General features: G+C 44.8%; 1 protein-coding gene across 11 annotated transcripts in view; it reads left to right on the top strand.

Moving 5' to 3' along the window:
• ATXN2 (ataxin 2) overlaps window positions 1–16,722 on the top strand; it is a 1,121,476-nt gene that overhangs the window by 110,701 nt on the left and 994,053 nt on the right. For all 11 annotated transcript variants that reach the window (XM_069214846.1, XM_069214840.1, XM_069214837.1 and 8 more), the window contains exon 4: window positions 12,496–12,567. In XM_069214846.1, the coding sequence (XP_069070947.1) occupies window positions 12,496–12,567 (72 nt within the window). The remainder of the gene's footprint in view (window positions 1–12,495; window positions 12,568–16,722) is intronic.

A 16,722-nucleotide genomic window follows, 5' to 3' on the forward strand; every position in this document is an offset into this window, starting at 1 on the left:
ACCCCAGACATTCACAAATTCCCTCCTTGCCCACTACAGATATTTGCAACTTAACTCACGTGGTAAATTTCAGAGGTTAACCAGAATCAAAGAAATACTGTTCAAAAGAATCTGCAAATTCAGGATTCTGCAGCCTATGCCTTGAACTTTACTAGCCATCCATGTTCACTTACAGGCATGTATTAATTCCAGTCTTTGTTTCTCCCTGCAGAGTAACAAAAGAGGAGAAGGCAGAGGGGACTTTCCCTCCCTTCTCCCCAAAAATGAGAAAACAGCATGGAAGGGCACCCATAGCAGACATTTGAAGATGCACAGCCAGCATGGTGCTCCACTTCACCTTATGACCTCCTACCTGTGTTACATCCCTGTGTGACATATGTTTTAAGGATTAGTTCTGTTTATTAGGGTTTAATATACCCTAAGGCAGTTTCAAAACACAGCTGTCTGTCTACAACCCACAGGCCGGCAGCACCATGTAAACCTAAGCGAAGAACAAAACCTGATTTTACCCCCCCTGCCTGCGTGTCTTCCCTCCACCCCCTGTCACTCCTACAAAGAGGTAATGCACAGCTAGTCTCTTGCCACCTAGCAATCTACCTGGGGCTGTTGGTAGAGCCTGTCCTGGGCTTCACATCCTATTTCTTGGTGCCAGAGGATGGTAGCAATGGTGGGATCAAGTGTAGCAGCTTAAGGTAGGGCAGGCAAGTCAACTTAATGAATTCAGTAGAGAGATTGTTAATAAAGGGCACCCACAGTTCTTGGTAGTTGTCTTGCTTAGACTGTACTGTGAGGGACAGTTTTGCCATTCCCAAAATGCACCAGTATTTGTGAAACCAAGCTGTGTAATTGGGTAGTCTGTCGGAGCGCCATAATGAAAGTATAACTTGACAAGCGTATGGTGTATGCAGGGAATCTCCAAAGTTGTGTGTTAAAGGCCCTATCAATATTGTCAGGAATTCTCACCCCAGAATGGACCAGCATTGGACAACGCCAGCGTCAGGGCAAATAAAGTGCCCATCCAACCACAGCCCCTCCAGCACTCCCCTGTTTGCTCCGGACACCATTTCTGGAAGCGGGCATGAGTTGGATACCAATACGAGGCTATTTGTATGCCACTACCGTACTGATAAACTGGCCGTTCCTAGTGATTGCAGTTTTTGTGTCAGGCCTCTCTAATGAATTGTTCAACTGGTCGCATATAGAGAGGTGAGTGTCATGGAGATGGTCAGTGAACTTGTATCCGATTTGCAAGCATCTAGCCCATAATCTCTTCCAGTTTACCCACCACTTCTCCTTGAAAGGTCTTAAGGCTTGGAGAACAGAATTGCTGCTGCTCCCTTCTTCGTTTGTCCTGACAACTAAAATGGACAAAGGACCCAGCGGGATTTCATTCTATTTTTTATTTGTATTTTTATTTTTTGAAACAAATTCTATTGGTTTTCATTAATTTAGCTCTGCAACAGTTCTACAATATGCTATAATCCTGTCATATAGCCAGCCCTGGTACAACATGCTGTTCCGCTAATCCCATCACCCCCCCATGTGACCCGCCTTAAGTACAGGTGTGAGCCTAACATATCGCTGTGGTGTGTCCCCTTTTTCACAAATCTTATTGTGTAGATGCAAGTTTATGTTGGGGTGACGGCCTCCATATCCATGTCTGTGGTATATTGTATACTTATGTGAGCAGTAGGGTTCAGAGTTGGGAAGAATTTGGCAAAGCCTTGGGTGTGGTCACTGGTGTGAGGGTTGGCCAGCGTCTTTTAAGCAATCCATCAGCAGCTCCCAGCTAGGTCAGTAGAGCCTCTACCTCGTTTAGCCTCCCGTAGCAGCACCGCTCCCTTATATCCCACCCACCTTTCGAATTCTCTTTTCCAGCAGTGGATTCTGTCCTGCATTACAAGCCCCACCCCTCCCACCCCCACCCTCCCCACCCCCACAAGTATTTTCCAGTTTCTCATTCTCTCTCTTTTGTATGCTAGATCCTGAAATCACATTGTAGCCCTAATTTTCGGAGTGTGGGGGAACCAGTGCAGGAGGCAAGGTCTGGGAGTACAGGGGATGTCCTGTGGTGTAGACTGCAAGAGTTGGGCAGGTCCAAAACATATGCAGGAATTGAGCAGTTTCCTCCCCTCACCTGGGGCATTTGGCCTGTGTGACAGCTCAGTGCAGGAGAAAATGACCCACAGTAGTCCGAACTCCTGTTGGAACTCATCAAATGGGAGTAGCCCCTGTCTCTGTATAAGTCTCCAAACTTTTTCGCTCCTGCTGTAACCCAGTCCATTATGCCCCCCAGCTCCCCAGGTTCCCGCATAATGCTAAAGATAGAAGCATAGTCATCCGAATGTCAGGGGAGTACAGTACTCTTGTATGAGTTGTTTTGAAGGCATCTATTCCAGCATTTACATATCACCCAGAGCTCTGAGGTGTCGGTGGGTGCAGGATAGGTAGTTTTCAATAATATCCCAGCTAGGTGGGAAAAGTCAGATACAAATGTGCTTATGTCACCATTTTGTGCTGTCCAGCCTTCTATCTATTGTGTAAACCACTTCAATTGTGCAGCCAAATAATATGATTCAAAAAAGGGACCTGCCAGCCCGCCTTCCTTACTTGGTCTTTTCATTGTTGTAAGTGCTACTGTGTGCCGCCGAGACCCACAGGAATGCTGGTATTATGGAGTCCAATTCCCGGTAGGTTGTGGCGGGAATCCAGATCGGAGGGCCTGTGAAATAATATTATATTCTTGGGACGGCTACCATCTTAAGTATCACTACTCTCCCTGCCACCGAAAATGGGAGTGTCTTCCAAAAATCCAGATGGGCTTTCAGTGCTCTGACTGCTGTGCCTAAATTCCCTTTTTGAAAGTCAGCCAAGGAGTGATACATTTTTACTCCTAATTAGGGTAGACAGGTAGACATCAGGGCTCCCAAGTGGTCATATCTAGATCCTCCGGTGGCTCACAAGTTGCTATTAATAGGGGATAATTGCAATTTCTGCCAGCTGACCTGCAGACCCCTATATGCAGCCAAACCACTCCAGGAGTTTCCTAGCTCCCATCAGGCCAGATGAAGTGTCTCGGAGAAACATCGGCGGATTGTCTGCATATAGTGCTATACGATGGATGTTGTCTACATGTTAACCCTTGGTACCTGTAACCCATTCGTACTTGACAGGCTAGGGGCTCCATGGCTAGTGCGAACAGCAAGAGTGATAAGGTACACCTTTGTCTTGTCCCCCTTTTCGCTACGTACATTTGAGAGATGGTGCTCTGGTTTGTACTCTGGCCCTAGGATCTGTGTAGAGTAGTTTTGTCCATGTTAGAAAGCAGTTGCCTAACCCCAAGTGTTCTGTCATAGAGGTATTTTGATTCAAGGCTGTCAAAGGCCTTCTCGATATCTACCACTAAAACAGAGAATCGTTCTTTGTCTTGGATGTCAGCTTAGAGTAAAGTAAGGAGACGCCTAATGTTTTTGTCCATGTTCCGTTTCAGTATGGATCCTGCCTGGTCAGTGTGGACCATGCGGGTCATAATAGGCAGGAGCCTGGTGGCTAGGATCTAGTATGTGTTAAGCTTAGATAGAGATTGGCATGCTTTACTGTCATGCGCCAGTTTGCCAGGCTTCAGCAGTGGGGCTATCAATGCTTCCCGAGTTCTTTCAGGTAAGAATCCCTGGCCGCCTTATATAGTTCTACGAGTTTAGAAGCTAACTCATCCAGGTATGTAGCATAAAATTCAACGGGTAGATCGTCCTTGCTGTTTTTTTTTCCCCTAGCCAAACCCTTTATGGCCTCTCTGATTTCGGGCAGCTCAATGTCCCGCCTCAGCGCCTCTATTTCCTCCTCAGCAAGGTTTGGTGTTGGTAATGGTTCTAGAAAGGCCTGTATATAAGCCTTGGTACATTGTGTGTTGCTGGAGTAGATGCTAATATAGAAGCGGTTGAAGTGCTGGTTGATCTCTTGGTGATATAGCCACTGTCTGTCACTGGTTTTAACCTCCTTTATCGGCGATCCTCTCGTGGATGGATTTGCCAACCATGCTAGGAGGGTCCCCAATTTATCCCTTCCAGGATGCGCTCTCACCATATAGTTTTTATAATCGAAGCAGCGGAGTCTCGATGTTATCCCCAGTCCTTTCCTTTGATTCGAGAATGACTCTCTGCAGCACAGGATGCCCTGGCCTCTGTTTTTCAATGTCCGTTTGCTCATGCTCCGCACCTGTGATCTCGTGGAGCAGCGTACCCTGAACTCCTTTGGCTTCGGCTATGCATCTAGCGCGGGTCACCGTTTGAAAGGCATCCCATATTCTATAAAGGTTGGAGCTGTGTCAGTGTTCTCCACAAAACATTGCCTGATGTGGTTCCCTATTGTCTCACAAAGTTGGCTCTTCAAGGGTCTCTGGTTTCAGTTGCCAAGTCGGTATGCGGGGGTCTGGTCCGTTCCCAGTGTAACTGTAGAAGTACAGGGTTATGGTCAGTGTCCTCTTTAGATATTCCACATCTTGTACCTATCTATGGACCTCTGGGGTGCAAGGAAAAGTGTCCTGGTATGCATTTCATGCAAATAAGGAGGAAAAAAAAAAAAAAATAGTCTTGTGTGTGTGGGTAGAGGTGGCGCCATGAATCTATAATACCCCATCGTTTCTGCCAGTCTGCAGAGGCGCGGGCTATGCAGTGATTCGGGGATTCCTGAAGTGGAGGGTGGGACCTGTCATTACTGGGATCTGTGACGCAGTTGAACTCCCCTCCCATCAACTTAGTGTGAAGCAGGTATGGAGCAAGTGTTCAGAGAGTGTTCGCCAGGAATGTTCAGCGAAGGTTGCGCGTGACCGGGTGTGCGGTAGATGAGGGTTCCCCTGAGGGTGGATGTCGGGCTGGTCCGTAGTTTTAAATGAAGGTGTTCCATCAGGCTTGTGGAGTCTTCGGAGTGTGTGATCAGACGGATGTTAGACTTGTGGACGTTGGCGATTCCCATCTCCCCCCCTCCCCATACTCTTCCCCCCCCCCCCCCCCCCCCCCCCGCCTCATACCCCGGGCAGTCTTTCTGGGTAATCTTGTTTCCTTGGGGAAACGTGATGTCCGGGCCTGAGGTAGTGTTGGTCCAGGTCTTGGTGAGGAAAGTGACGTCCAGGGTGGTGCTGTCAAGGAGGTCCTAGATTTCTGTACCGTGTTTATGGAGGGAGCGGATGTTGAGGAGGATGCATTTCAGATTCTTTGGTGTCGATTGTGTGTGGGTTGTGCCGGGTCCAAGGTCTCCTTTCTTTCTTGCCCCTGCAAGGATATGATCACGGTCCTTATAATATAGCAATCGAGCCACAAGAGGTCCTGGAGGGGCCCCGGCTGTGGAGGTTTCTCTTGTGCTCTTTGTGTCCTTTCCAGGGCGTAGAAGGAGGAGAGTCCCTTGAGTATGTAACCATTCTTCCAGTTATTCAAATAACCAGTTGTGATGAGGTTTTTGAAAGGTTTATAACATACATATCCAAAACCTTTTGTAAGGTCACTGTGGGACTTGAACTTAGTCCTCACTTTTTTGATGTGTACACTTTTTGAGTTGTCCTTTAAACTTCTGACCTTAAAGACCGTCTTTCTCATTGTTATAACATCGGGTACAGAACTTCGGAACAATCCACCTTACCCTACCATCTTTTCTGATAAGTTGATTTAAAGAACCTCGGCTTCTTTCCTACCTAAGGTAGTCACTAATTTTCATGTTGATCTGGCTATCAGCCTTCCAGCATTCTTTGCTCCACCCAATCCCTCTAAGGAGGAAGAGGGATTCCATTGTTATGATCCCAAAAGAGCATTGTTTCTATATTGATTGTATTAAGAACCCTAGAGTGGATGATCTGCTCTTTGGAAGGTTTTCAGGAGCAAATAAGGGCAAAAGAAATGCAGAAAGGGACCATCTTATGGTTTGTTCCCTGCATAAAAATCTGTTGTGCACTGGTGAAAAAGCAGCCCCTATGTGATTTGAAGGATCATTCCACCCTGCCCAAAGCTCCTTCCTCTGCACTAGCACACGGAGTGCCTATCCTGGTTCTCTGTTAGGCGGCTGCATGGGCTTCGATACATACGTTCAAAAAGCACTTATGCCTAGATGCCCTCGGAAACCTTATAAAATCTGGAAAGACTGGGACAGATTAAGGGCCGTACAGTTAGATCCCTGCATTTACAAGCCATGGCTGGCTATTCAAGATACGCACGCTCATGGGCGAGATGAGGGGAGCATGCATAAGGGATAAGATTTGTGATTTATGATATAAATGTATGCTCCGTTCCCAGTGTAACTGTAGAAGGACAGGGTTATGGTCAGAGTGTCCTCTTGAGATATTCCACATCTTGTACCTGTCTATGGACCTCTGGGGTGCAAGGAAAAGTGTCCTGGTATGCAGTTCATGCAAATAAGGGAAAAAAAAAAGAATAGTCTTGTGTGTGGGTAGAGGTGGCGCCATGAATCTATAATTCCCCATCGTTTCTGCCAGTCTGCAGAGGCGCGGGCTATGCAGTGATTCGGGGATTCCTGAAGTGGAGTGTTAGTGATATGTACTTATGTCATATTTCCTGGCTGTAACTGCACAAGATGTTGGACTATGTTCCTAGCGGCAGGGGTGGTTCTCGCACTCTTTAGTTGGTTTGTAAATGTCAATAAAAAGTTATCCCCCCCCCTTCCAAAAAAAAGTACTTGTGCCTTGATAAGCTCCTCGGAAGGGGCATTGTCTCTGCTCGGTCCTGCAGAACACTTTGTTCTGAGGCTGTTGACGCACCCACCACCTTGGGTGATACTACAGTGGTGTCTGCTTATGAGGTGACAATTCTGCATTTAGAAGTATCCCTTAGAACAATATATTATTTACTTTTGGTAATGCCTTTTCTAGCGCATACTTTGTCTAACCGCAGATTCTTCACAGACCTTCTCACCTCTCGATTCTTTGAAATGGTCCCAATCTAGAGATCTACTTGTTGGTCATGCTAATTTACCAATGGACTCTGCTCTGACAGTGTGGAGAGCCTAGAGAGCAACTGCTGTATAACAAATTCAGGACTCCCATGTTGATCTCAATTCTATCTGCCCAGGTGAGTGTGTGGTGTCCTTGGACTTGTAGGATGGTTATTTTCATGTACTTATCCTGCCATCTCACATGTTTTACCTGCTGTACATAGTAAGGCTGGAGCATTTTCATTTTACTGTTCTCTCCTTTCAGCATCACTAGCGTCCCTCGGGTGTTCCTAAAGGTTATGGCGGTGGTCGCTCCACTCTTTCAGCTTGGGAGTTGCTGTACTTCCCTCCCTACCTTGATGATTAGGTGCTGAAGGAAGGCTCACCAAGATAAGTCGTGGACCGCCTCTGAGTGACGGCGGACCTTTTGACAACTTTGGGGTTTACCACAAACAAGCCGAAGTACCACTTGACTCACTCTTAGCGGCTACCATTCGTTGGGGCAAACCTCTATATGGTGAAGTGGAGGAGTTTACATACCCAGTCCACCACATTCAGGAAATTATCTAGATGTTTCTTGCTCTCTCCTGGATACAGGTGAGGGTGGTTGTGAGGCTTCTATGCCTTTTAGCATTGTGAATCCTCTTGCCAGCCATACAAGTGACACATGTGAGCCCTGTAATTGAGCTGGAAGTCCCAGTGAGTTCAGCACCTTATTCAGCCTTTCCAACACCATCTGGATCTGGGAGGAGGCAATCTCAGGATTTGCAGTCATAGCTGACGGAACACAGTTTTTCCTGCAGCAGACACCTTTCCCCTTTGCCACTCAGACTTGACAGTGATGCATCACTGCTGGGTATGGCCTGGGATCAGAGGACTCTCTTCTACAGTGCAGCCTTTGCTCCACATCAGTCTTCTGGAGCTGTGGGCAATTTGCCTGCCCTCGGTCTTCTTGCCATCTGCCAAGGGGAGCTGATGCAGTTTCTAACAGACAAAATCACTGCTATTTGTTATTCCGGAAGTAGACTGAAGTGGCATCTTGGATCCTGTGTCTGGAGGCGTTTAAGGTGGGTGGAGTTCCAGGGCATCATTTTGGCTGTCATCCACTTGGCAGTGATTGGGTCACAAGTCAGGCTTAGACCCAGAGATGGTGCTAAGTGTTTTCCATTGGTGCAGTGAGCCCTGATGAGATCTTTTGAAGAGTCAAAAATGTGCAATGTCAAAGGTTTTGTTTGGTGGAGTTTCCAGAAGAGCACTCATTAGAGAATTAATCCAGTTGGACCAGAATAAGGGACTCATGTATGTCTTCTCACCACCACTTCTCATCCTGATAGTTCTGAAGAAGTTTATAAATGACTTAACCAAGCCATCCTGTTGCCTCAGGGTTGGAGCAGGGGAGTGTGGTACCCAGAATTCCTGAGCTTAAGTATCTGTGCTCTGATCAGGCTGCCAATGTGGAAGGTCCTCCTGTCTCGACAACATGGAATGGTTCTGCACCTGAATCTGTTCAATCTACACCTGCATGCATGCAGTTTGACTGGCAACAAATAACTTCATTTGATTTTCTGCATGAATTGGTGGGTGTCCCCTTTACTGCCAGTAGCCCTGCCACAAAATCCTGGTTCCTTAGAAAATTGTGATGTGGTGCAGTGTCTGAAATACAGACCCTTTACAGCGAAAGCTCTCAGATGTGCCTTTATTTGTTTTGTCTTTAGCCCAGCAAGGTCATGCAATGTGCACAGTAAAAGGTTATTTGTCACCCCTTTCAACCTTTCTGACTTTCCGGGCCAGATGTCCTTCTTCAGATCACTTGGTGTGATGTGACTTATTACTTTTTTGACACAAGTTTGCTTCTGAGCCGTTTGTGATATGACAGTGGAACCTTATTCTGGTCCTGACATTCCTCTTGTATACACCCTTTGAGCCAATGCATGGCTCGGTGCTTCTCCTGATCTTGAAGATGGTCTACCTAACTGCGATTAAGTCTGCTCGTTGCTAAAGTGAAATACAGGCTGCTTCGTGCAGCCACCCTAAACCGCCTTTTACCTTGACAAATATATGCTTAGGACGTGGATGGCCTTCTTTTCTAAAAATATTGACTCTCTTCCATGTTGGACAGACCATCACTCTACCAGCATTCTTTGCTATTCCCTCTCACTCTTGAAAGAGGAGGTTATGCACATTTGTTTGGATCCCAAAAAGGTCTTTAAGCTTTTACATATATCACACCAAGGATCATTGATTGGACAATCAGATTTTTGTGTGCTTTTTTGCAGCAAAGAAAGGGAAGGCTGTGCAGAAGACTACCTTGTCGAGGTGGTTTGTCCTGTGCCATGCACTGGCCAAGATGCAGCCTCTGGAAGATCTGAGAGCACATTCTACCAGGGTCAAGGCTGCTAGCACTATGTTGGCTCAATGGTTACCTTTGATTAGCATCTGCCAGGCTGCAACATACTTGTACATATGTTTAAGCAGCACTACTTCCTTGACATCCAGGCCTGGCTGGAAGTACACTTTGCCTTCTCGGTTCTGCAAGACGTTTTGGTCTGAGACTCCTCAATAGACCCTCCACCTTGGGAGCTATGGTTTTGGTATCTGTTTTAAGGTGAGGAATCAGTGATTAGAAGTATCCATCAGAAGAACCGGTTTCTCACGTTTGGTAACACTGCTTGTGGTGCATACTCTGTCTAACTTCATATTCCTCACTTCTCCCACTTCCTCGTTCTGTGGAGTTGTCCTCTTTTTAACATTCTAAAAGGTCCCAAGGTAGCACGTAGAACACTGTAACCAACGGTTGTTCACATATGGCGACTGAGGGTGTAGTAAAACAAAAAAGCCTAGAAACTGATGTCAGCGCGCAGAAGTTGTGCTTATGTACAGTTCCTCTCTTTGATTTCCTGGGGTGTATGGATCCAGTGCAGAGCTGCAAAAAGCCACCAACTGAAATGTGGGTGCATTGCTTCAAATCTTCAAATCTTCAGATTCAGTCTGACTTCTTGGAATATCCTAAGGTGAGGATTTTGCATTTAAAGCATCCACCAGAAACAGTGTCACAGAAGGTAAGTAAATTGTTCATTACACTCCTCTCAAATGGTCAAAAGTGGTGTCCATCTTAAACTAAAACTTTCACGTCCATCAACAGTTAAATGTGAAAACAATTTCAAGGATGGTATTCCACATAATCTCTTTACCTAGTCACCAATCAAAGATGGTTCCCTGTTTTTTTTTTTTTCTTTTTTGAGCGGCATTCAATTTGCTGAGTAGCTTCTAAGAGCCTGTAGGCAAGTAAAGGTCTATTGTTTTTGGATATAACTTCTTAACTTCGCTTTTTCAAATAAGTAGTGTCACTAATGGTGTTATAGGTAACAAGTAACCCAGAGCTTAAACATGTCCCAAAATGTTTTTCTAAAGAAACTGTGGGATAGGGCATGACGGCCATATGTATATCTATTCTATATGGTCCCCACACCTTTTCTAGTATTTTCCATCAGTATTGAGTAGTATTAATCTTAATATTTTATGTCATGTTGGATTTTATAATTCTTTTGTATAGTGTTTCTTTATGCTAAATTCATCATATTGTGTTTGTCGGATCTTTCCAGTGTTAGACACAAGTCCTGACCTATAGTTCCTTTTAATGCTTTTTTCAACTGCCAGCTACAATCAGTAGTCCGCAGTGTTAACACGCCTATTTACTATGTGGTATCTTGCGCCCCAGTTTGCTAGTGACCATGAGTCATATTTCATCTTCATAAGGCTTAAGTGGTTTTCTTTACATAATTTCTATTTTCATTCGGCCTCCTCCGACATGAACTTCATCAGTTAAATCATACACCGCATCACTATTTCAAACCAGTCGTTATGGGTCCAACTTCTCACTTTTTACCTTTAAAACATATACTTCAATAATTTTATTAGTTTTTGTTCAAACAAAACCCACCTGCAAAAGATATAAATTAAAACAAATAATGTTCATCCTCAACATGATACTCAAGTTCAGGCAGAGTTTGCGGCAGTAACAATTCCAGTAATCATAAATTCCCATAACATTCCTCATTTGTAGTTACTCTGTATGGTTCTTTGGTTTTCTGTACACTGTCACAATTCTAATCTCCTTAGTTCTTTCTCTCTCTGTCCCCTCTTGTGGTCTTTTGTACTGCAAATATCCCACTACATTTCAGTAATTTATTGTCCCTCCATGATCAGACAACAGTGCTTTGAATCAAGGAGAATTGTACAAATAGACATACATAATTGAATGGATCTAGTATTGTGGGCCCTACCTGGGGGATAATTTAATGTGCCCTTCAAAGAATATAGCAAGGTAGCCTCTCTCTTGGTGCCTGCACAAGTGACTTTTTCAGACCCAAACATTTGTTGGGCCTGCTGGTGACCTGCCACAAAGAGCGTGCTGTTTTCTAAGCTCTCTGGAAACAAAGGTTGCTTCAGCTAAAACAAAGACTTTTACGGTCGCTAAAGTACAAGTCAACTGAGGTAGCATGGTCCCTCCACATTGTCAAGGTAGATGACCTCACACATCACTGAGTGAAACAGGACCCATGGTGAGCCAATCACAGCTAAAGAAACTAACCTGAAAAGGTTAGGATTCTATAAGCCACTGTATTATTTAAGGTGCACAAGTGTTGCTAAAAGCACAGGGGTCGGTATGGCTGGAACCCAATTAACACCCAAAAACAGAGAATCCAACTTAACTGCTGCCAGAGCAGCATGAACAGAGGGTCTCTCTCAGGGATAGAGGAATCTTATATGGGTTAAGGAGGCCTGTGGTTGGTGGACTCGTACTGACTGACAGGTGCTCTTGGGAAATGTATTTTTTTCTCTTTTTTTTTTTTAATGGTTCCACATTTAAGCTTGTTGAAGCTGCTGGGCAACGGAATAAAGCATATTGTGTGCATGATCCTCGCCTCCAGTCCTGATCTATAATTTGTTGTGAGTGTAGTAAAATATTAAGGAAAGCTCTTGTCTAGAAAATCTTGTTTGCTTAAAGGCATTGTTCCTTTCTAGAGTGTGCAGTTACATGTTATGTTATTTTGCACATACAAGAGTTGCGCACAGCATACTGGAATAATTTGTGGTTCTGGACGTCCTACGGGGAACATTCTCTTTATTTTAGTAAGACCAAATTTTGTAACTTAATGTGGTATTCTAAAACCAGATGGGCTTATCATTTAAACTCATGCACAAATATAAATTCAAAACTGACATTAAGCTCTAAAAAAATATTACTAAAACAAACTGCCTTTTAGTTTATATTGTTGCTCCTAATGTCTTGAAGCAGGACTGTATATATTAATTCAAGAAATTATTATTATTTCCTAGACAACACTACTGGCCTTATTTATTGTAGTCTAAACTATAGTACTAAGTGTTTGTTTTTCATGCAAGCTGTTTCATTTTCAAAGAAAACACATTGTGATCTTTCACTTAAAAGTCAAACGCTAATGTTTCACCAGTCTTTCTTTTTTAAGTGACCAATGCTGAAAATACTAAATTACTAAACCCTTTGTCTTCCACTTTCACTCATTTGAAATTGATTTTCAGGGATCAAAATGTGAAGTTCAAGTGAAAAATGGAGGTTTATATGAAGGAGTTTTTAAAACCTACAGCCCTAAGGTAATAACCAAGTCCGCTTTTCTCGTACTGTATTTTTTTTGTGTGTTCCAGCCACACTTGATTTTTTACTCACTATGTGCCTGCTATAAGCTTGTAGAACTGTTTGTTTTGTTTACCCTCTTCAGCTGTACTTTGAAAATGCACATTAATGTAATAGAATATTCTCTGTGTTCTTTGCAATGTATAACATGTTTCCGAAACAGTAGGTTGCACACGTTTTTCGTGAGGGAACGAATGTGAACTGCCTGGTATTCTCACATTTCCAACTTGCATGCATTTGGAGCAGTAGCTGCGTTGAGTCTGGAAAAGTATGCCCTAATGTGCTAAATCTAAAATGTTTGTTAAGCTGCTACTGCACAGATGATCCCGTCCACACAGAATCTGTCCAACCTTAACCATTCTCTTGCACAAGTTTTACACCACCTCAAGTTAATTTTTCTAGCACGGACTGTTGTGGAGAAGAGTATCCATGCCAATAGTGGGGGAGGGGAAATGTACTATTGTTGAGAGGTTTTAGTAGAATGTGCTGGTGAGAGAATTTCTTGAATGGCTTGGGGAGCGGATTCATTTGCTTGTGTTTCAAGTGGGTTGGGGAGTAGTGTAGAAGTTGAAAAGTGATGAATACATGGTCGGACCAGTCCACCTGACATAGGTTGGCAGAGCAGGTTAATAGTATCTGGCAGACACAGTCTGAATGTTTAATTTGGTGTGTTTTGGGGAAAATAGTGTCAAAGGTGTCTTTGATGTGCTTTTGTATTGCTTACTTTTGTAATTTGGTACAGGTAGCAAACATAAATGCAGTTCTGTCTAACAACTGAAAACCTTAGGCTTACAAGTCAGGTGTGCGTCTTACTAGGATGCAAACTATATTCAAGTACATTAAGGCAGGGTACCAGTGGTGGTACTATATACCACTGCAGTCATCCATCCCTCAGTGACTCAAGGTGACTATGGGCCTGATTTAGATGTTGATGGACAGGTTACTCCATCACAAAGGTGACGGATATCCTATCCGGCGAAAACGAAATCTCATTAAATCCATTGGGATTTAGATTTCGGCAGATGGGATAGCCGTCATCATTGTGATGGAGTAACCCATCTGCCAATAGCTAAATCAGGCCCTGTATTGATTACAAGAAGTGGCAGGAGTAGAGTTAGGATCTGATAGTTAGGGTGCATAGATAACAATACCCCTTCCCATCTTGTTTTGTTTGTCTTAGTGTTGGATGATGATGTCTTGAAGGGCCATGATGTTATGGATGTGTGAAAACATTTGGCTAGTCCCAGATTTGTGTAATAGAAATGGCACCCATATTGTGTGTGGTTTAGAGGTCTGAGTTGGACCCCCTTAGTGTGTTATTAGGATGTAGTGCTATGAAAGATTAAAGGGAGGAGGTGTAGAGGATGTTGAATGTGATATGAATGAGACTGGCTGGACTGTCTGCATAAATGTATGATGATTGGGATGGTGTGGGAAGTTCCTTGATTAAATGTGGGTTGCTGCTTGTGCATGAGTGGCGTAAGGTGCAGGGGCCCTGAGTTTCTGCATATACAGGAGGCAACTTTGACTTATTTCGCCTCTGGTTTCATGTGTTTTGAATAATAATCCTTTCCAGTGGCATATTTGATCTGAAACATGGAGAGGATCACTGCTTGTAGGATACAGTAAGACTCGCATTTAGGAGACATTAGAGGAAACATGGTATTTGATGGCATGTGTGGCTGTCGATAGACTTGCACTGCATACTATTGCCATCTAGTGTTGGGTCCGTAGTGGTGCAATATGCTTTTCTTCGAAGAAGTCTTTCGAATCACGAGATCGAGCGATGACCCCTCTGTGATTATGCGCATGGGCCTCGACTCCTTTGTTAGATTGTTTTATCTCTGCCGTCTGGTTCTTTCTCTCTCTTTCTTATGTTCTGATGGTATTGTCCTTGATTGAGCATTTAATTTCCTGTGCCCCCTATGAACTTTGCCGGTTTGGACTTTCCCCCCGCCCACCCTTCGGGAAGTTATCACCCATCTCGGGCCTACCTTTCTTGCAGCTCCGGCATTGATGGAAATAGTTCCCTGATGGACCCACGCTATATTCCAGCACACCAACCAACACCTTGTGTGCAACCTTTGCCTCTCTCCAGATTGTGGTGAGGCCGACTGCAATGCATTTAAGTAGTGCAGGTCCCAAAAAAACTCTTCAGGACCGGAGGGCTTGGCGATTTGAAATGGCACAGAAAGTGGCAGGTGACGTCCCGATCTCTTCATGGAAGAACACGCTCAGGAGGAAGAAACCTTCTCCATTGAGAACAGCTCCAACTCCGATGAGGAGTTCAATATTGAGAGCCAAAAACCGTCTTTCGGTCCAAGAAATCGTTTCGGTGTCGATCCAAACCTTGGGACCCACCCGACAGCCGACTCCTTCAACCTCATTGTCGACCAAGATCCACAAACACAAGCCTTCGGTGCTGAAAACTTGAAGCTGAAGGACTCCGGTCAGTCTTCGACTACTCCTTCACCGGCCGAGGTGATCCTCGAAAAGATGGACGCTAGACAGCACAAAATTCACAACCAAGAAGGAACTGGTCGCATCCTTGCATCTCCTTCCTCTACTGCACTTCCAAAGAGGAAATTAACGTTTGAGGAGGCCTTGGACATATTTATCTCTCCAAGGAAGAAAAGGGACAAGGCCACTAACCCGGCCCATTATCCTCCTTCTCCAACACCTCCACCTCCACCTCCTCCTCCACCACCAAGTGACTCCTTACACCTTTCCCCTGACCATGCAGTACCTGCCGGGGGGGAAGACTCCAGCACTTTCACCTAGCCTGGGACACAATCACCACAGACCAATAGGTACTTGCCATTATCCAACACAGCTGTTGTCTGGAGCTCATTGCCCCCCCCCTCCTTCCCCAATGCCCCTCACCCACAGATTGTCGCAGGAGCATGCATCACTTCTGAAGCAAGAGAGGTCCAAGTCCTTCTCCTCAAAGGTGCCATAGAGTCCGTCCCTCTACAACACCAAGGTTCAGGAGTATACTCCCTATACTTCCTGAGTCCCAAAAAGGATGGGTCTATCAGACGTATTCTGTATCGCCGACCTCTAAACAAATACGCCCTGTCAGAACGCTTCCATATTGTCAGTCTACAGGATGTTCTACTTCTACAATAAGGCGACTTTATGACAGCTGTATATCCAAAAGACTCCTACTTTTGCATGCCAATACACCCTGCACACCGAAAATCTGTGAGGTTCATCATAGCAGGCAAACATTCAAATCAAAGTCCTCCCTATTCGGGATGACTATCGCTCCTCGACTATTCACAAAGTGCTTAGGAGTGGTTGCAGTGCACCTGCTAAGACAAAATGTCTGCGTGTTCACTTCAGAATTTTCTGACATTTCTGATTCAATTTCAGGAAAACCATTCCTACACAGTATGGAACGTCATGTGTTAGGGATGATGGCTTCTTGCATTGCAATAGTACCTCATGTGAGTCTACACATGCATCCCCTACAGCAGTGTCTAGCTCGCCATGGTCTCAGTCAAAGGGTCACCTGGAAGATCTAGTGTTGTTAGGCCGCCATACTCACTGTTCTCTGCAGTGGTGAAACACCAACAACCTGTTGAAGGGGCGGCCTTTTCTAGACCCTTTTCTTCACATCACGCTAACCACAGACTCATCACGGATGTGTTGGGGTGCTCACCTGCAAGATCTGACAGTGCAAGGTCTTTGGGATGCCAAACACCAGTCACTACATATCAACTACCTGGAACTTCAGGCGGTATTCCTAGCACTGAAAGCTTTCCTTCCTCACCTGTCTCACAAGTTTGTCCTAGTACAGATGGACAACATGACAGCCATATATCACTTACTAAACGGAGGGAGGGGACACAGTCTTCAACACTATCACACCTGTCTCATACCACATGGAAGTGGGCTCTTCACCACAACATTTACCTGTTAGTGGAATATCACCCGGGAATAGACATCAACTTTGCAGAGCTACTCAGCAGAATGCAGCAACAAGTCCACAAATGGGAACTCCACCCACAAGTTCCTGAAAGTGGGGCACCCCTCACATAGACCTTTTCTCCACAGCAGAAAGCGCAAAATGCCTATACTATACAGCGGCAACACACTATGGATGAATTGGT

The sequence above is a fragment of the Pleurodeles waltl genome, chromosome 11 (assembly GCF_031143425.1).
Source record: "Pleurodeles waltl isolate 20211129_DDA chromosome 11, aPleWal1.hap1.20221129, whole genome shotgun sequence".
In the NCBI taxonomy this organism is placed as follows: domain Eukaryota; kingdom Metazoa; phylum Chordata; class Amphibia; order Caudata; family Salamandridae; genus Pleurodeles; species Pleurodeles waltl.